Source organism: Anoplophora glabripennis, unplaced genomic scaffold, assembly GCF_000390285.2.
Source record: "Anoplophora glabripennis isolate ALB-LARVAE unplaced genomic scaffold, Agla_2.0 scaffold8, whole genome shotgun sequence".
Classification (NCBI taxonomy): Eukaryota; Metazoa; Arthropoda; class Insecta; order Coleoptera; family Cerambycidae; genus Anoplophora; species Anoplophora glabripennis.
The window spans coordinates 1,824,112-1,845,971 of NW_019416350.1; the positions used below are offsets into that span (position 1 = coordinate 1,824,112).

Genomic DNA, 21,860 nt, shown 5'->3' on the forward strand with positions numbered 1-21,860 from the left:
CTGTAGCTTTGAATACCAGCCAAAAAACTACTAGATATTAGTAGTTTTCTTACCTTAGACTACTCTATCTACAATATTCAGTTCCTGTATTATTGGTTGCCTATAAGTTAAAACGATTTGTGCATGTCATGTATTTACCATCTTCATATTGCAACACAGCATGTTTTGAACGATTATACCATAGATTACAGACAAATTTGTCTCTGTTCTGTGATTCTACTATCGTTTAATCGCTTGTTAATTGTGTTACGTCAGTGGAACACCTATAAGGTTTCTAACCTTATTCAGTCCTCGTCAGTTTAGCGACAAAGTTTGTTGGTAGTGCAAGTGGTGAAATTATATTTTAAAAAATGGCAGAAGTTGTGACAGAAGGCCTATCACTAGATAATCCACTTGTTCGTGTCTATGCTTTCTATTGCTCCATACTTGTTTTGAAAATGATGTTTATGTCTGTTTTTACCAGTATGACCCGTGTGAAAACAAAGGTAACTATTGCCAAATTATTTATTAAATAATATTTATCTAATAAAATAATAGGAACAAATGTATTTACAAAATATTTTTTTTTCATAATCAACTGATGGATACAATCAGCTGTTTTTTTTTGTTTTATCGCAAAGTTATGTTTAAATTTTAATTTGATAGGTACCTATTAACATTTCATTTTTCAAACTTCATAATGCTGTAACTTTAAGACAAATCTTGTGAAAAATAAGAAAGCAATGGTTATTAAAACAAATGTGCAAATATTCGGCATCCCTTTCGATATCAGCTTTATTTACATATTTCGTAAATTTCGTTCAAAATTTTTTCACTGCTTCGTATGAACATATAGATCCAACTCGACTACAGGTTGCTGAAAATTTATAACTGTTTCGTTTTTTTATGTATGTCATAAATGGATTGACTTATTTTTTATAACATATTATGTAGGTAGGTACATATCTACTTCATCAGAGGGCAAGTTTTGGTAGAAACTAGATCGTAATAGCGCCAGTGCCAGTGGCGTTCCTCATAATATTTTCAATTTTAAGACTTGTTTTAAGAGAACAATACCATTTCATTAATAATAGCATAAAAGAAGTAGGTAATTGTAGATTTTTTAACTTTTTTGAAATAGATAGTCGAACAATTATGTACGTATGTACGTACATGCATGGCCGTGCCCCTCCCCTCCCCCACTAAGGTTTAATCTTATTTTCAAGGTTGAGTAACATATTTGATGATAAGAAAATATAAGTAATGTAATTAGGGAGGTAATTAGCTGTTTATAACAGAAAACTTTATATAAAAAGAATCTTGTTGACACATTTTTTATTTGACCTCTTTTCTTTTTATAAAACTGTTTAATTTATTAGTTTTATATCTCATGCGTCGTTAGCATCTGACAACAGAATTAATGCATATAAATGCTGCATAATTTCTATACGAGAACAATGGCTTTCAAATAATAAGCATTATAATACTGAATAATAGTAGAATTAGTGGATGATCAGATTATCGTGTTAAATAATAATAATAATTATTATTATTTATTTACAAATTGTTTTATTTTAGACGTAATTCTGTGATTATTGTTAAATTTATTTAGTTTTTGTGCTTTAAAACAATGTGATTTCAGTTTTTGTTATCTTGTTTAATACACTTTATTTTAGTAATAACTCTTTTTGTATATATCTCCAGTACCTATTTACCCAAGAAGGTTTAGACAGGCAGTGTATGGAAAATTCTTGGAAAATGGAAACGAAACTTGGTGCAGAATGGTGTATGTTCTTTATTATCAAATTTTCTTTCCAGTTTTGTATTTATGAGATTAGAAATTTTCTTAGACAATAGCAGAAATATTATCAGTAGCATAAAAATCATGGGGAAATGCCATTTAAAAAATACAATTTCTATATATTTTTAAACTTTTAAAAACACATCCACATTTCCGATTTGGCCCACCCTGAACAATTTTTCTGAGGATGCCCATGATATCAGCGCTTATGTTTTACTTAGTCGATTGCCTTAAGTATTAAGTTTCTAATAATAACAGATGCTGTTGTTATTTAATTTGATATCTAAAAGATAAACGAAAATACTTTGACGTTGAATGATACGATTATACCTATCTATTTACAAAAAGTGATATTGAATTAATAAAGGTATACAACATAATAAACAAACATATAATAGGATCGTATTCGATGCAAAGTAGAGCAAAAAGTTGTCGGTCTTTTATCAAAGGAAAATCGTGTCATCATTTTTAGGAGGCGTAAGATAAATCATTTCAAATTTAAAATGAAATTCCATGTAAAATCTGAAATACCGCTGCATACGCACTGTGTTTTGGTAGTAGCTGTAGTCGCCCAGGTGCATCGAGTGTACGAACTGGTCGGTTATACGTCAAATACTAACCTGGCGAGCTTTGCCGTCAATTAGAGAGCGCTTCCAAAAAACAAGTAAACAACAGTGGCGCGTACAGAGGTAAAATGTAGTACATATGTGGAATTTAGGAAATAAATTGGATTTATAATAAAATTACATTTAAAATAAATAGTTTATGAGAATAAAGGAATTTTTGTAGGAACAAGGGTGCCAGACCTGAACTGATCCCCTCGTCCCTTCATAATGTATAAAGAAATTATTCAACTTGTAAATACCCTTAATCGTACTTCATTGGTTCCCTTGACAGGCAATGATTTATTACTTTGCATCGAATATGATCCTACTCTAGTTTTGTTTTAGAAAATATATATTTTATTATACCCAACTCTCGCATTTTTTATTGTAAAGGTATTCAGAAAAATCAAGTTTTTATTTTTTTTTATCCTATGAAATGAGGTGAGACAATGATCTTCGATGCCATAAATCCAGGTATGCAAAAGATATCCCAACCTCACAGACAAAATTGTCAGCTATTATCGGATTACACCACACTAATACTCAGTAAACAGTTAGTAACAAATAATTACTAAAATAAAATCTAAAAATGATATGTCTAAATAATTAATAGAAAGAAGCAGTTAGTAACATTTTCTGATAGTTTGGATATCTCTTTATCTAGATTTGGTGTCGACTTCATTTCATAAGATTTTAAAAAATATATTTTTGTGAATTTGTTTCAATACATTAAAAAAGGTGTAAAAACATGTTTCTTATCAGTGGCTATCAGTCATTTGTTTTATCATCTTTTATTTACGGTACTTGACCATTTCTGAGAATACAGTGCCGTACCATAACACCCCTTTTGCTAAAGAGAACCTTAAGTTCAATCGGATCCTCCTCTTTTTTGCTTGAATCTTCCTCGAGGTACACCTCTATTCAATTTAATATAATCTGAAAATGAGTTACCAAAAGTAACTGTTATTAATGACGCATATATCACCAAAGGTGTTTGAACAAATGGTGAGTCACTGCGTATAAACAATTTTCTAAAGTGTCCCTAAAAATATTATAAAAGTATAAAGAATTTAAGTGCATAGAACGAGAAAGAATGCATTGAAACCGCACTGCAACGTTCGGCACTTATCAAAAAAATGTGTATTTAATATTTTCGTACTTCCCTTGAAGGATAACATTACATCATTTACTAAAAGCTATGTAAACCTTATTTCCTGAGGGACGTCGAGAGGTTCTTTATCAGAAAGATCAATCATTTATTGAAAATTTGGCAACATAAGATATTCTATTAAAATATTGTTCACAATACCAGCTTAAACATAAATGGGGAAATAATATTAAAGGCTACTACGATGAACTTCATGAAAATAAAATTATAGCAGATAAATCTTGGTATTGTTGATAATTTGCTAGTGGCAATTTGTACAAATCTACACGTAAAGGATAATTTTAGTTAAGCAGATTATATTATAACCAAATTAAAGTGTCTATTTATCTAGCACTTATGATGTACTTAAATTTGGATTGTACCAAATTAAAAAATTTTTAATGTCGATAGATAAAGATCTGCAGCGACCTCGATCAATTTCTAGATACAGTTCTACTAATCAGCGTCTCGAAGCGATTGACAACATGAGTTAAGAAACATCAATTTTTTAACAACTTTCTAGACAACTTTTAATAAGGTATTTTTTAGCAATTAACTTCTTTTACCAAGATCTACTTTTAATTAAAAATAAATATTCAAATTGAGATGTAATTGAGATTTAATAATCAACATTTTTATGGGCGATTCTAACAATTCATAAAATAAAAAATAATTCCATTGGAATACATGTATTATTTCCGAAATAATTTCGTATCGCCATCATAATTTGTAAACAAAATATTTTTTTTAATTTAATTGTACACTTTTATCATTTATTCTTATACATTTAAATTAATCCATAGGTTAATTCGAATGAATTCTTAAAATTTCCCTAAATTCTCATCAAATGACGTTATATTATACCACCTGATATTAAATATTTATACCCGCTACTTTGAGTCTTGGTTAAAGCTTGATTAACTGATCAGGCGATTAGACTGTACATATACAGATTTATATTATAAAGCTATATTCACAGTCTAATCGCCTGATCAGTTAATCAAGCTTTAACCGAGACTCAAAGTACCGGGCCTAAATCAAGTCCATCCAAGTTAGTTAATAATTATTACACAAGCCGACAAAAAAAATCGTGTGTTTTTGAGACGCGACCTTACCGATCTTTAGTAAAATATTCCGCTGAATCCGAAAATGATAAAAAATATATTTGTGACGTGTGGATTCCCCCGTATACAACCCGTAATTCCCCCCAAAAATTTTAAAAATTCAAGTTGGCCATCCAACCTACTTATCTTTAGTAAAATTCACCGAATCCGAAAATGGTAAAAAAAATAGTTTGGATGTGAGGGATCCCCCTACTAATCCATATCTCCCACTTGCTTCTTTCAAAAATTGGTTTAAGCACTTGGGTTTTCAAGGAGTCCTCAGTTATGTGATGTTTTGCAATAATACAGATTGCGTATGATTTATTCCCATGGTTATGGGGTTATGGGGTTAGAGGGTTATTGGGGTTTGGATTCATGGGCTTATTAGGTTGGGATATCAATGGGTTCAATGTCTATGGGATTTGGTTAATTAGATTTAGCGTTGGAAGCTTGAGTCTTAAGGTTATATGATTTAATTGTTCACAATATCAGTTTTTTTGAGGTTATGAAAAATCCTGATGTGATGGGGTAACACGGTCCTCGCATTCGGATTTAGCGACCCAAAAAACGTTTAATAAACATGGTCTGACCTCTGGGTCCGAAAGTCGATTTTTGTGTGTCTGATATTATATATAGTGTGGATACAAATTGTGGAATATTGCTTATATTTCTTAAAATATTCGTCATATCAAAAACATGTTTTAATAAAAGTTTTAGGGGAAATTATTTCCCGTTTAGTGATATCAAGCAATCTTTCGTAGCACAAAAAATGTGGTTGCCAAAGTAACCGACTTAATTTTTTTAAACGACACCATATACTTTTTTTGGTGAAAATTAATACATTGTACCTTTCTAAATACGACACAATACAATTTTAATGGGGTCACATAAGAAAAAAATACAAAAAATTTAAGTTTTCTATTATGCTTTTGACACCGTTTATCAAAATAATTATTAACATCAAGTTAGCCATGCCAAAATCAGAACAATGTGAAACTGTCACTAGCTGTCAGTTGCTTGTAATTGCGTGCATTGTTGCAGTAAACGTACTTTTTTACTCAATTTTGCGCTTGAATTAAGTGAAACAGAAAGAATACAGGTTTTAATGGTGGTGGGATATGGTGACAGGAAAGGCACACAGCGGGAAGTATGCAAGTTGTTTAATGAACTTCATCATCATCAAACAGACCTCAAATAACCACAATCTTGTGTTTCTAAATTGTTAAAAAAATTTAACGAGACGGGAAGCGTTAAAGACAAATTACATACAGGGCGGCCAAAAACAGCTACTGATGACGATACTACAGCTCGTTCAAGAACTTGTACAAAATGATTTTGCAAAACGTGTTAGATAAATTTAACATGGATTTGGAATTTGGCAAAAAGATTGTGTTCACCGATGAAGCCACTTTTATGCTTCATGGATTTTATAATAAACAAAATTATGGATATTGGTGCCAAGAAAATCCTCACTGGATACGAGAAACTCGAACCCAGCGACCAGAAAAATTTAATGTCTGGACAGGTACAGGTATACTAGGAAATAATATTATTGAACCATTTTTTATTGATGGGAACCTAACTGCCGACAGATATCTTAATTTGTTGAGAGAGCAAATTGTACCTGCTTTGGAGGCCCTAGGTCCAATTCAGCAAATGTGGTTTCAGCAAGATGGAGCCCCTCCACATTATGGAAGGGCCATAAGAGCATATCTAAATGAAATGTTTCCTGCAAGGTGGATAGGTCGCGGAGGTGCCATTAAATGGCCAGCAAGGTCACCCGATTTCAATCCGTGTGATTAGTTTTGTGGGGTTACTTAAAAAGTATAGTCTACGAAGAAAGACCAGTAGATCTGGAAGATCTAAAAGCGAGGATCAGAATCGAGCTACGGCAAATTCGACACTACACCTTGACAAACTTGAGTGATTCGTTTTTAAAGAGACTAAGAATGTGCCGGAACAATAATGGCCGTCATTTTGAACATTTAATGAATTAGTTCACATCCGTTCCATTTTTAATTTATCCTATTAAAATTTGCTTAAAACGTTGATCTTTTGATTTTTTGATTCCTTACTTTAGGACATAAAATAAAATTATAAAAATTGAATTTACTGTATTTTTTTCTTATGTGACCCCATTAAAATTGTATTGTATCGTATTTAGGAAGGTCCAGTGTATTAATTTTCACCAAAAAAAGTATATGGTGCCGTTTAAAAAAATTAAGTCGGTTACCTTGGCAAACACATTTTTTGTGATACGATAGATTGCTTGATATCAATAAACGGAAAATAATTTCCCCTAACACTTTTATTAAAACATGTTTTTGATATGACGAATATTTTAAGAAATATAAGCAGTATTCCACAATTTGTATCCACACATTATGAATAAAAATACAAATTTAATCTAAATTGTATTACTGGATAAAAACACTGCTATTAAATAAATATTTCAAAGAAATTAGTTCCTGTCCTTTGTACTTGCTACGACTTTAGATTGAAATCAACAGGAACTTTGACACCGATAAATTAATTATGTAATATATATTTCTACATCTTTACATATGCTTTTTAATGACATCATTTTAAAATAATTTAAAAATATTTGCTATCAAGAAAAACACATATCATTTAATGAGAATTATTTAGAAAATGTTTTTAAATTAATTAGTTTACTTAATATCTTTTAAGAACCTAATGTAAAAAATCGTAGTTTACATAATATAATACCATTCATTTCGCTCCGACCATTCATTTCGCTCCGTTATTTTGAAAACGTTTAAACTGTAGTTTTGAATATTTAAAAGACTAATAAGTATTATAGTAGTTTCTTTACCTTAGACTACTATATCTACAATACTAGGTTTCTGTATTATTGGTTGCCTATAAGCTAAATCAATATGTGCATGTCACGTTCATTACCATCTTCATATTACAATCTAGCTTGTTTTGAACGATTATACTATCGTTTTATCTCTTGTTAATTGTGTTACATCAGTGGAACACGACTCAGCAATTAGTTTTTTAACCTTACTCAGTCCTCGTCAGTTTAGCGACAAGGTTTATTGGTAGTGCAAGTGGTGAAATTGTATTTAAAAAATGGCAGAAGTTGTGACAGAAGGCCTCGCTCTAAGTAATCCACTTTTTGGAGTTTATGCCTTCTATTGCTCCATACTTGTTTTGAAAATGATGTTTTTGTCTATTTTTACCGGTATGACTCGCATGAAAACGAAGGTATTGTCAATTTATTTATTAAATAACATTTAAGTAATAAAAGCTAACGATTTTTATATATTCGAGTCGTTTAAAAGGGGATTTATCAGCTACAGGGTGTTGCTAATTTATAAATGATTTATTTTTTTATGTATCCCATAAATGGGTTGACATATTTTTTTTAATTTACAGACATGCCTTAGTAAAAAATATCACAGTAATTTATCCTTAAAGGCTAAATTTAAGAGAAAAACGCCACTTCATTAATAATTGCATCAAAAAAATAATTGTAGCAGACTCTTTTAATACAGTTATTATTGAAGTACTGAAATAGGTACTAAAAACATCAGTAGTTACTTATGTTTTACTTATTCCATTGCCTTAAATTATTTGTGATAGTATTATTGATGTTTCTAATAAAAAAACATATACTGTTGTTATTTAACTTGATATCTAAAAGATAAACGATTATACTTTGATGTTGAATGACATCGTTACATTTACCTACAAAAGGTGTTACTGAATTAGTAAAGAGATGTAACATAATAAACAAAAATTGAATATATGCCGCTGTATTTGAAAATTATTATTCCTTCTTAATTAAGGGACTTACATGAAAAAATCACTAATATGTCAAAAAAATAAACTCTATACGCTCTTTATTGAAAAATTCGATCCGCACTTGTATGAGGCACAATCAATATATGTATTACTATTTTGTCTAATCTACCTACAATCAGATATAATACAGAAATCTTTTTTTTTATCTTAAAATAGAGGATACGTGGGAAAAACGTAACTAAATAAAAAAATGAGAATTTTTTTCCAAAAGTGTTTCTTAGATACAAGGTGTCAAAAATGATTTTAAAAAATACCACAGCTTTTAAAATTTAGATACATTTCCATGAAATTTGGTACACATACAATTTTCAAGGCTTACAATAAATAGGCCACCATTATTTGTTTTTAACTATCTGTTAGACACTGTTGTCTACGAGCTAAATATCCTACTGACTTTATGACATTCTTGAGGTTTTTTTACAGTGTATATTGTAAATTATCATGTATATCATTATAGGTGAGATATAACCTATAATGTCACATCTTAAATATCATTGATACAAAGCAATGCTTTGTACCTACTAAAAAGAAATATTTACTAGGTGAAATAAACTTTTTTACTAATGATACCTGCTTACGGTATGAAATAACTTCACCACAATCTATACCAATAAGAAAGTTTTGCTTGTATTGTAACAGAAAATTTTCTGATTAGTTATAATATAACATGCGATAAATAATAAAAATTATTTTGCTAACACGATTTTACTACTTTAGTCTTTACCTTACTAGAACAAGAGGGCGAATAGGTACATTTTTTCTAGCATTTCTTCCATTAAAGATAGATAACTTATTGTACGAGGTGATTGACTTTAATTGAGGCCTACCTTTTAACGATAAAAAATATTTTACATATGGCTACAAGGATAAAAACATTATGCAAAAGATTAGAAGATTAATATTTGTATACGAAGAACATATGGAAGTGCTATAGCATACGTTGGAAAATTTGGCTTATAATTTTTGTTTTATATTTAGAAAGTTAAAAGTGAAAAGGGATGATGAAACTGTCCAGTTGTAGATAGGTATCTCTTTTTTACTTGTAAGTTTTTAAATATGAACGGAATGTTTAAAGTCAAGTTAATAATTGAAGTGAAAAAGATATTAACTGGTATTGTCATTAGTGATGCAATAACTCGAATGAAAAATAATCGATAATCCGACTATCAAATTAATTAGCGTAATTCGATTATTCCGGGGAGTATTCGAATGACTCGGATATTAGCATGTCAAGTTACAGTGACTAGTTAAGTTAGTTATAAGGAACCTCTTGGTCAAGCTTGGAATCGACTTATTGCTTAACAAACAATCAGCTATTGTTAAGAGAATTTGAATTATTAACCAGTAAATTGGTGGGTAATCATTTCATTTGTATTTGTAGATAGGCCAAGAACCAAATAAAAGTTAGCGCATGCGCTTTCTGGGCGATGAATCATTCAGATATCCGATATATCCGATTATTGAAATCATTCAAATGTCGAGTATCCGATTATTGAAATAATCCGATTTTACACATCACCAATTATCATAAAACTCGTCATAACTAACCTAACCTAACAAACGTGATAAAAACATTTGTAAGGGGTAAAAATTGTGCTATGTTTACCGTAACAAGGAGAGAGGATTACGACAATGATTGAAAAAATTAATAAAACCGTTTTGATCACTAATAAATTTGTTTATCAAAATATCCTTTATTATGACTACAGTGTAACCTTTCTGAAGCTTTAAAACAGCTATTTTGTTCGGATTAATCAATTTCTACTTATGACTAAAAGATTTCTCCCTCGGTTCATTCATCAGGAAAATCACCAGACATAGACCAGTGTCAAACGTATTAAATTTCGACAGTATGCCATAGGTGAGACGACTGATGGCTAAAAAATTGAATATACAGACATGTTTTGAGTATGGTATGAGACAATCTGTAAGTGCTATAGAAGTAGTAGGCGGAATAATATTTTTTAATAATGATACAACTTTCATAGCATCTACAGATAGTAGTAATTTTTTGACAGTAGATATAAAGTAATGCTTTCTGCCAATAGTCATTAAATAGAAATAGCATTTAAGATATGACCATGATAATGACATGTGCTTATAAGTCATATTTCACCTATACTCAGAACTATCTTATGTCTAGTGACTCTCCTGATGGATGAACTACTTAATTACTAAATTTTTGAGGATATTTACTACACCAGTCGGAAAGTATAGCCCATGGGGTAGTTTTAAATATGTCAAAATTTATTTTAAACAAAAAGGAATTTTTAACTAATCATTAATCAAGACACAGAAAATTTTCCTCTTAATAACATTAATTTTGTTTCTTATGTTGTTTGTCAGAAAAAATGCATGCAAATAGTGTATTTCATAGTAGTCACTGAAATATTAATTGAAGAATCTAATTAAATTAATAATACAAAAAACAGCTAATTACTCTAATGGCTAAAAGGTAGATGTGTAGTATTATTACAATTTTTTTTTTTTTTTTTTGTAATCACGAACATAAAAACATAACTAGCAGAAATAGACTGATAACTAATTTTACAGCACCTGTTTGGTCGAATTTCCAAATCAACTCCTATCCTTCCTAAAAATATCTGAAAAAGTATCATCATTACTTTGTGGTTTGAACAATTTATACTTAAGACTACTTTATATTTAAGAAAACAAGATTTAATATATTTTTATCAAGGGTTAGATGGAAGATAAGATTAATTTCTGAGAAATATAATAAATATGAAATATGCAAGACAATATACCAAAATTTTAAACTATACAAAACAAATCTTTACAGTCGTATACATACAGGGTGTAACAGTGAATGGGAATCATATTTATACGAAGGATACCTCTTCCGTTTTTAAAACTAATTCTTTTTAACCTTTAGTAATTTTCATACTCCGCTTCTGGACAAGTTAGTGTGACGTCAAACAACGGCGCTGCTGGGAACTGAGCCATGCATATTTGTTAAATCTCATAATTTAAAGGAAAGGTAAATAATATAAACTATGAAACAGTACATACCTACTTAACAAGTATTCTGACAAAAAACTGAAGGAATAACCAATAAATAAAATACACAAAATGAAGTAAATAATCTATTTAGAAATTCGGTTAATCTTCGAGTACCTACTGGTACCAGTATCCTCTTCTACGGTGTTTAAAATTTCTTGTTCCAAATTTCTCACCATCTGAGTTTGTTTCCGTCCAACATTAGCGTATTGGCATTCAAAACTCCCAAAACCTCTAAAATGAACCAATATTACACTCGGTACTTGACAATCATTTTCTCCGAAAAAAGCAGCCTCTAATCATATCAGCTATTTCTTTACATACATGCTACATATAAAAACTTTAAAATTAAAGTAAAAAGTACACTGTATCGTTACTGCATTGAAATAAATAACTTTATAAAATTACATTCCACAACACCCTCTCGTAAACCGATAAGTGGAAAATTAATAAAAATGTAAAAAAAATGAAACGGTGATAACGTTGCGCCGAATTAACCTAGCATTTTTTTAAACCTGTTTACCATTCCGTCGTATCATACCAGATATGGAGTCAATTGAAAGCATCCGTTTTACAAAAGCGGAGATATAGCGTTTCAACTGAACACCTGTTGCTAACCTCGGTTGCTCTTCGGAAGCGTTTGGAACATGATGAAATTCTACTAAAATTTAAACTGTTCATGGTTTAATTTTCTTGCTATTTTATTTACTTTGGATTAATTTAATATGCCTAACACCGATTCGTTGTTGAAGTGGCAGTAGTATGGTTTAGCTAAATTAGTTAATGTCGAAGGTCGTTGACACCTAGATTCACAAATTAAACGCTTACACTAATTTAAAAAAAATAACACATAATTGCTTGTAAAAACTTGAAACCATTTAAAAAAATATTTCATATCTATCAGATTAGTTTATATTTTATTATGTTCGTTTTTTAAAACAGAAAAAAAAATTCAAAACATAAATTAGTCTTATTTACAATTAGTATCGTATACACATTCCAATATTTTAAAAACAATTTTTTAAATGTTTGGCGCTTGGTCTACATTGACATGAAAAAAATATGGTGACTGTAAAATATACTTCGTTGTCATAGAAAAGCAATCAGTTTTCACTAAAAATGTTTCATTAGTTTCGCTTATTGATTGATTGATTTTAAACAAAAATTATTAACGTATCTACGTACCAATTATTAATTATTAATAAATTATGAAATATATCTCATTCTTTTTAGAAACGATAGAATGCTTCTATTAATATTTGACATTTCGGTCACAGTGATGTCAAAAAAATATGGTGACTTTAAAAGAACACGTCTCTAAGTTATACAAAAGCAATCTGTTTTACTACGCACAATGTAGGTAGATTTAAAAACGACTGGTAACGCTGATAGTGTACTAATATACAATTGTGAGTGCCCCAGTTTAGCGCCATTCAGTGGAGTTTAAATTAATTAAATTAATTAAAAAAAAAAAGAAATTCAGATCCGTATTTAGGGAAAACATGTACTACTATCCCTAAGAAACTGACCCCCACTTAAAGTTATATCCTGTATATAGAATAAAAGATCAAATAGTAAATTGTACCTAATAGCGATAAAAGGTATGAAAAAATAAGAAACTTAAAATTTACAGATAAGAATTAAAGACTGATAGATTGGCAGATAAGCTACATTATTCGCTTAAAACATCAGCTTATAGGTATCTATTATTTATGGGTTTTGTCCTAATCATCGCAGAGAAATGAAATTCATTATTATTTTGTTATTTTGAGTGACTCTCCGATTTTGTTGCATCGTCATCTTAGAATTGTTGTCATACACAAACTGACTGATAATGAGACATCATAATTTGGCCTTGCAATCATTACAGAAGCACATTGGAAACACTACAGCAAGCATTTAAAATGCTTTTGAAATCTTCTTTATATACTCGTATTCATTTTTCTTGACTTCTATTATTAGAGAAACATTCAATATTTAATTGAATTTTCTATTTATATTTATTAAAAATAGATTATTCGAAACAATTTTACGTCGGTTAAATTAAACTTTAAATAGGAAGATCAACAGAGAGAGGATGCTATTTAAAAGTTAACTTCACCTTAATATCAATTGTAAAATTTTGAGCTTTGCTCAGGATGCTGTAGTGTTATACGAAGGTGAGACATGGGAGCATCTGAAGATTATGGCAGAAAATGTCTTTTTTACTAGTGAGAAATGATTACGATTACACTTACCTTAAATTCTGAAAAAACAAAATATTTACCATTCATATTACATAACAACAATCTGTCAAATAACTCTAGTAAGTAATCAAAGCTTAAGTACTCCAGAATCAAATACTGTATAATATTTAGAGATCAACTTGAAATGGGACTTACATATTAACAATATTGTTAAAAAATCGTAGGCACACTTCCCTTATTTAAACATTTAAAAGATATAAAGCATTTAAAAATAATATATTTTTCTTTGATTCAGCCCCAGTTGATATATGAAATTGTAGGATGGGATGGGGTATATGATGTACAATTAAATAATTTAAATATCATACAAAAAATATATTAAATATTATTATTAGATGTATGGGAAGCCATTTACTTACTCTGGTACCATTTTATTTTGAAATACTAATACTAATATATGTGACGCAATGCAAACGTGTACTTAATTTATTCATTAATTTAAGGAAAGGGTTGATAACAACAAAATCTTTAACTTACTACTAGGGGAAATGAGAATAAAGTTGCCAAACCAAAATGTGACAAAAGTATTGAATAACCCATGTTCGGATTATTTAGCTCCCAGACTATTGAGAGAATACCTTAAAATACAGTACCTTTATAAATGTCCGAGTCCCATGTAACCGCGACTATTAGTCAATGATTAACACAAAATTCCCTAAAGACAAAAAATGAGTCCATTGGAGTACATATTACAATTCTTTACAAACGTGGAACTTTAATGTGCAAAATGTGTTTTTTTTTCAATAGACAATAATTATTTGTTACAATTTCACTGACAAAATAATCATACTCATTTAAGATATTTTGAATTTTTGAATTGTTATCCTATTCGATATTAAAAAAGTATTTTTTGATTTTCATTTTTCATTTTATTGATTCGTGTATTACACAAAGTGTTTACACACGTCAGAAAAGAAACATTGATATTTCCAAACTACAACACAGTTACAATTACAGATACATACATAAGCCTAAAATTAGTAAAAATATGAATACAGATTGAAAGAGATTGTCATTTTAAAAATATAGGCTCTTTTGTAATCCACTTTCAGTCAGAGATAATGAAAATATTGTTAATAAAACACAAAAAATTATCAGTACTTTATTAAAAAAAATTCAATATTTAAATATAAATTATAGATATATTAATTTACCTAACATCAACATAAAGTTTTTTACTCAGATAATAAAAATTTATTATAAACCTGCAGTTTTCACAGTTCATTTTGGCATAAATTACTCCTGTCATCTGTGAGCAAAACGTGTACCTTATTCAGACTCCTAAATACTGAGACCTATATTTAATAATCTTACGAGTTGAAAAACTTTATATTTGTTTTTCAAATGCAATGACCCATATTAATTGTCACGGGTGATTGCAAAATTGAATGCCCTTTCGACTGATCTGAAGTTGTCCATACTTATCTCTAACAGTTTTCCAGAAAAGTCAGGTTCTTTTCTAAAGTCCGAAAAAGTATTATATATTTTTATAGGTACTTATAAATGCAAAGTTTACGTTACACCACCAACTACCGCGGAATATATGTGGCAGCGCATTACAGTAGCAATTCAAGAAATTACGCCACACATGCTGACCAATATTGAACAGTCTTTTAAAAATCGAATTCGTTTATGTATAAATCAAAATGGAGCAATTCGAGCAATTGATGTAAATCAGCGGTCTAAGTATTCTTCTCCTTGTGTTCCGAATTTCAGTTTGTTTCGTTTTGCGGTTTGTTTTAGTTGTTGTTGTCAAACCACTTTTTAAACATGCCAGTAAATTTTGACACTCTCAGTCAAGATAAAACTCTGATAAACTCTGAGATACTCTCTGATACTACTACTCTGATAAAATGTGAGAGAAAAATGGTTTGCAAGGCCTCCTTGACGCTGTTACATAGCTACTTTTTGGGAATTTAGAAAATAACTTGATTTTTCTGAAAAACTGTTAAAAGATAAGTATGGACAACCTTATATCAGTTGAAAGGGCATTCAATTTTGCATTCGCCCATGATAATTAATATGGGCCATTCCTTTTGAAAAAAAAAGTTGTTCAACTCGTAAGATTATTAAATGTAGGTCAGTATTTCTGAGTCTGAACAAAGTACACGTTTTGCTTACAGATGATAATATAGAGCAATTTATGCCAAAACGAACTGTGGAAACTACAGGTTTCTAACTTTTATGATTTAGACGCTATCTAGCCTCATTTAGAGCTGAAATTGTGATTTTTTTCAAAAATAACTGATTATCTCGAAAACGGTAAGTTTTAAACACCATGTACATTTAATAAACTCCACCTAATATTAACCAAGGAATTTAAAAATGCTATAATATGCAGGGTGTTCCATTTAAAATAACAAAGTTATGTAGCGCCCACGTGAAATGGAACACCCTGTAAAGCTAAAAATATTTTCTTTTTTTATACAAATTTTACAGTTGCACAGTTACAGAAGAATCTCTCTTAGGCGGAACACCCTGTGGATAATAACATTTATACAAATTTGTATATTTAAACCTGATAATACTAGAGAATTTATTTATCAGTACCTAATATTAAAATTTATAAATTTAATCACATACAAGCAATAGCTTTAAGCTAAAGCATCTGTGAGAACTAGTTTATTTATTATTAAGGTCTATTGTTTTATATCACATTTTTTATAGATATTCATGTCGATTCTGTTTGAATATAGCAATATTGCTTATTGTTATTTTAAAGAGATCTGGGTATCTGGTAACAAGGTTCGTAGATTTTCTATTCTGTTTGACGAATTTTAACAATATGATATGTCATTGTAACAAGTTCTTGTTATCAAATATTGTTATCTCAGCAAACTCATTTCAGTGATTGTTATCAAAATGAAAGAGCAGTAATTATAATTAAAATGGCTATATAGTTATAGCTATCCTGAATTTATTTATTTTCAAATTATTTTTTTTGAGGAGATTAAAAATGTCCTTAACCAGTAAGTATCTTATTCCATAAGGGAACATACAAAATAGAGTAAAACTTTAGATATCATTTAAGACTGCAATATACATAGATCTAATAGAGACACAACTATACCAGAGCTGGGCAAAATATTTTCAAAATGTATTTAAAATAAAAATTACAAAATACTAGTACGAAAGTATTTTAAATATGAATTACCCAGTATTTAAAATAGTATTTTAATTATGTAGAATTTAAAATACAAAATACCTTATTACAGTATTTAAAATACTAAATTCTATTTTATATTTAAAATACTATTTGGTATCTTTTTTGTAAATATGGGAGTATTTTGATTCTGTGAACTACCCAATGAAAAATTTATGAAATTATTTCGTTTAAATAAAATTGAACTTTAGAATTAATTCAAGAAAAAAAAATAGTAATTATTTAGATTCTTAAATAAAGGATTTCTATTTCTAAACGTAATTGGTACAATAGATTGTACACATATAGCTATAGTTTCCCCAAAAATAGATTACCTAGTGGCAAACTTGAATAGAAAAAGATTTTATAGAATAAATGTTCAAGCAGTAAATTTTTATGTCTTTAAACTACAGTACCCTATTATAATTTTTTTCAGATGTTCAATAAATATTTGTTTATATAAAAATAAAAATATAGAACTAGTGTCAATACTTTTCTTTACCTAAATACATATAATGATGTTTAATAGGTATAAGTATGAAAATAGTATTACTAGATATACATATAATGTTTCACAGAGCTACATATACCAGAGTATGTTGCATCTTAGTTTTTTGAAATTGCACCCGCTACTTTTGAAAGTGCTGCTGCGAGCTGACAGACGGCATTTGTCATTTCCTAATACACATATGTATAAGTTTTTATGCAAAAAACTGAAAATTTTCCACAATACATCAACATACCTGCACATTACACAAATTGTAAATTTTAGGTTATAATTTTCTTCTCTAAGAATTCACCGATTAATGCGATATTGCCAAATTGAAAAATGACGTATTCTAAACAATATTGTTATCATTGTAACTTTTAGCAATACTTGTTATAAAGGTGTAAACAGAATATGGTTTTAATAAGTCATCTTGTTATAATTTACATTTTTAACAACATGGTTTATAAAACAAGATCTTGGGCAATAAACGAACAGAATCGGCCCTATAATAAATAAGCTTATTATTATCATCATTATATTATTATTTATAGATACGGACTTTAATAATATAAAAGAAAACTAATTGCGCCTTATCGAAGATTAAGACACATAGTTGCCAGAAAATAAATAATAATAATTTATACTCTTAACAATTTGAAAAAATGATAAATAAAATTTAATGTATTCACAATTAATGGCAGCAAAATTATATTTTAGCCAGAGCAGCCAACTAAACAGAGGAATATCGTACATTTGAAATATATCTTTTTTGTTACAGGCATATGCAAATCCTGAAGATGCCGCTAGGTTTAAACTCAAAGTAAAACAAGACGATAATGTCGAAAGAGTTAGGAGGTAAGTCAACATAGTATTTAAACATCAGCATTAACTATGATGATCAGATTCGCCACAAACTATATATCAGATACAATTATGTACAGTGACTGCGTGACTCGTTTTTAAATAATTCAATTGAAAGTGAAGATAAATAGAGACAATGACAGTTATTATCTATTAATTTGATAAAAATTACTAAAAACCGATAAAGAACATTTTCGTTGTTAAGAAGATTCCTCAGAGGTTATTGGATGGAAAATGGGGTAGGAAGATGATTAAATAAGCCCTCTTAGTAATGTATGGAACATATGTACATAAGATGGGCAAATAAAAAAAAACAAAGTTTTGTAGTTTTCGTTCAATAAACAGCATAGGGTGACTTTAAATCATAATTTCCATGACATATGTATAAAGGTCATACAATAAGTCAAAATTCATACTGGTCAATTCTCTAGTTGCTTGATATGTCGCAGGCTAATTGCAAATTCAGTTTTTTATAAAAATGCCTAGGTGTTTTATAAATGACTGAGCAAATTGTAAAATGATATACAACCGATTCAAGATGTTAGAAGACTCAGCTTGTTCAAAAAAGTAACACAATAGGTACTTACTTTAAACTTTGTAGATTTAGAACTTAACACTTACTTATTGCTAAAAAAATCAAATGTAAAAATTACCATTTTTTTCATGCCATACTATGTAAAATTAAAAAACACTTTTTATTTGTACGTAGCATTGTACGAATTAGCAATAATATAAATTTATATTTCATGAAATGTCTAATTCATTTTCAGTCGTTTACAAAACGGCTGGAGAGTCAGTCATATTCTAAAAAAAATGAAAATTAAGATGCGTTTACAATAAGACTTATTATTCTTATTCGGCGTTTTATAAAACGCCTAAAATTTTCAGTAAAATTGTAAAAAAATTGTATTTATACATCATTTTTACAATTTGCGTAGTCATTTATAAAACGCCTAGACATTTTATAAAAAGACTGAATTTACTATTAGCCTGCGACAAATATAAATCGTGGTTAGCTAAAACATATAAATTATCCTCATCTAAATCAAAGAATCTTCTCCGCCGTGAAGCATAACTCACGTCATAATTTTTAGAAGAAGGTTTTCTGCAAACGTACAAATACTTCTGCGTCAAATATATACAGGCTGTTACAAATTCGCTTCTCACTACAGGGATCTCGGAAACGATAAGAGGTACGGAGTAGCTTAAATGGGGGCAAAGTTGCGTAATCAGGGAACCGGCCTTTAAAAAATCAAGGCTAACACGATTAGTTTTCGAAATATTTGAAAATCACCGAAATTTTGGAAACCCGTTTTTGTTTCATTTCAGCCTTGTTTGAGGTGATATTGAAAAAAGAATAACACTTTCTCATGGCAACGTTTTAGCCTCTATTGAATGGCATAATTAACTTTTAAATGTAACGTTTCGTCTCTCCAGGACCATCATCAACTTCATTTTTTTAAATACGACCCTAGAAATTTTATTACATTTTTTGCAGGCCTTCATGATCCCCAATACTGTAATGCATCAGCCTGAACCAGATTCAGACGTTTTGTCTCGAAAAAAATTCATCTTCAGTGTATTCGTTCCAAAATCTACTTAATTTTTTTATTTAGATTTCTTTGTTTATTGAATTATCGTACACTGTAATGTCGTTAGTCCCTGTGAAATCCATCTAGTTATTTGAACTATTACCAGCGCGCGTTAGGTATAATAAAACATTTATTATTATTAACTATTACCATCACTTGGTCATACATAACTCAATAAGTTGTTGCGTCAAAATTAAAACATTATTACAATTTTAATTTTATTATGACAAATTAATTCTTAAAAATGCATATGAACAACCAAAACGCCAACTGAATATAATTATTTAAAGAATTTCAATAAATGTTCAAAAACATTTTCGTTTTAACAAAGGTTGAAAATGAAGATCAGCGTAATATTAACGAAATTTATTATACTGTAACCGCAACTGTGAAAGAGCATGTCAGATGCATTTGTATGAATATTCTGAAAAAAATAGATCGGAATTTGTTTGAATTTTGAGTACTCGGGATTTTAATGCGTGGCGGTAATAGTTTAAATAACTAGATGGACTTCACAGGGTCTAACTACACTTACAATGTACGATAATTCAATAAACAAAGAAATCTAAATAAAAAATTTAAATAAATTTGGAACGAATACACTGAAGATGAATTTTTCGAGACAAAACGTCTGAATCTGGTTAGGGCTGAGGTAGTACAGTATTGGGGTCATGAAGGCTTACAAAAAAATTTAATAAAATTTCCAGGGTCGTATTTAAAAAAATGAAGTTGATGATGGTCCTGGAGAGACGAAACGTTAAATATAAAAATTGATTATGCCATTCGATAGAGGGCAAAAAGTTGCCATGATAAAGTGTTCTTTCTTCAATATCAACTCAAACAAGACTGAAATTAAACAAAAACGTATTTCCTAAGTTTCGCTTTTTTTTTCAAATATTTCGAAAACTAATCAAGTTAGCCTTGATTTTTTGGAGGTACAATGTTGGTCCCCTGATTATGCAACTTTGCCCCCATTAAGCTACTTCATATTTCTTACCATTTCCGAGATCCTTGTAGTGAGAAACGAATTTGTAACAACTTGTATATTCCAAAATCGATAAATTTTGTAAAAAATAATTTTGTATGTTATTCAGTATATATTTATGTATTTTTTTTACATACAAATAAGATTTCAATAACAAAGAAGTAACATTTTTATTTATTGCAGAGCTCACTTAAACGACCTCGAGAACATCCCCATCTTCTTCATAGTGAGTTTGATCTACATTCTAACAAATCCATCATACTTCCTTACAACTTGGCTCTTCAGGGCTTTCACTCTTGCCAGAATTTCCCATACTTTTGTTTACGCCGTCGTTGTCATCCCTCAACCAGCCAGGGGTTTGTCATGGGCGACGGGATTCTTCATAACTGGTTATATGGCGATCCAGAACGTGATTTATTTCTTGGCTTAGCCAAATAAGTTTATACCCATGTTTTGTATGTCTTTTATGTTGGTTTGTTTTTTTTAATAAAATATAAGCACGTTAGTTAAGTGTTCTATAGGCAGGAAACATTTAGTGAATAAAGGTACGTTTTATATTATTATATTATTGGAGTAAATTATATATGGACGACTTCTATATGCTCTAAATCTACCCCATAGAACTAATGTTTATTTAAGCTGCTGAAAAATTAACTGGAGTATGTGTTTTAGACAACACACAGAATTATACTTCTTGCCCGACTGAGTTCCAAAATTACCCATTATTTACCAATATTGGGTAATTAAGCTAACTAATCTCTTATTTTATTGATATACCGGAAAATTAAAAAGAATAATTCAATAAGCTTTGTATTTTTATACAAATTGTAGATTGATGTTCATTTGTTCCGCAATGTAGTGTGAAATTACGGAGAGTAAATAAATAAATTTAAATTTATAAACCAAATAAAAACTTAATTTTGATAAAAAAACTTAATGAATGAATAAATTGTGATTTCATCTATTGCCACATAAGTACAAGCTTGTATTCAGCAAGGAAGAGGATATTTTCAAAATATTTTTAATTAATACTAAATTAATTTGTGTAATAAGATAT

The 21,860-nt window shown here is 29.4% G+C and overlaps 1 protein-coding gene across 2 annotated transcripts; it reads left to right on the plus strand.

The window, feature by feature from the left end:
* Positions 1 to 214: 214 nt before the first annotated feature.
* On the plus strand, positions 215 to 21,367 carry LOC108905011 (microsomal glutathione S-transferase 1). 2 transcript variants are annotated; one of them, XM_018707767.1, is made up of 3 exons: positions 215 to 485; positions 18,144 to 18,220; positions 20,987 to 21,367. In XM_018707767.1, exons 1-3 carry the CDS (start codon positions 351 to 353, stop codon positions 21,231 to 21,233), a joined length of 459 nt encoding a protein of 152 aa, XP_018563283.1. In that variant the 5' UTR covers positions 215 to 350; the 3' UTR covers positions 21,234 to 21,367. The 2 variants fall into 2 exon arrangements, with proteins under 2 accessions (XP_018563283.1, XP_018563292.1); XM_018707776.1 differs by lacking the exon at positions 215 to 485 and adding an exon at positions 7,630 to 7,869.
* Positions 21,368 to 21,860: the final 493 nt, after the last annotated feature.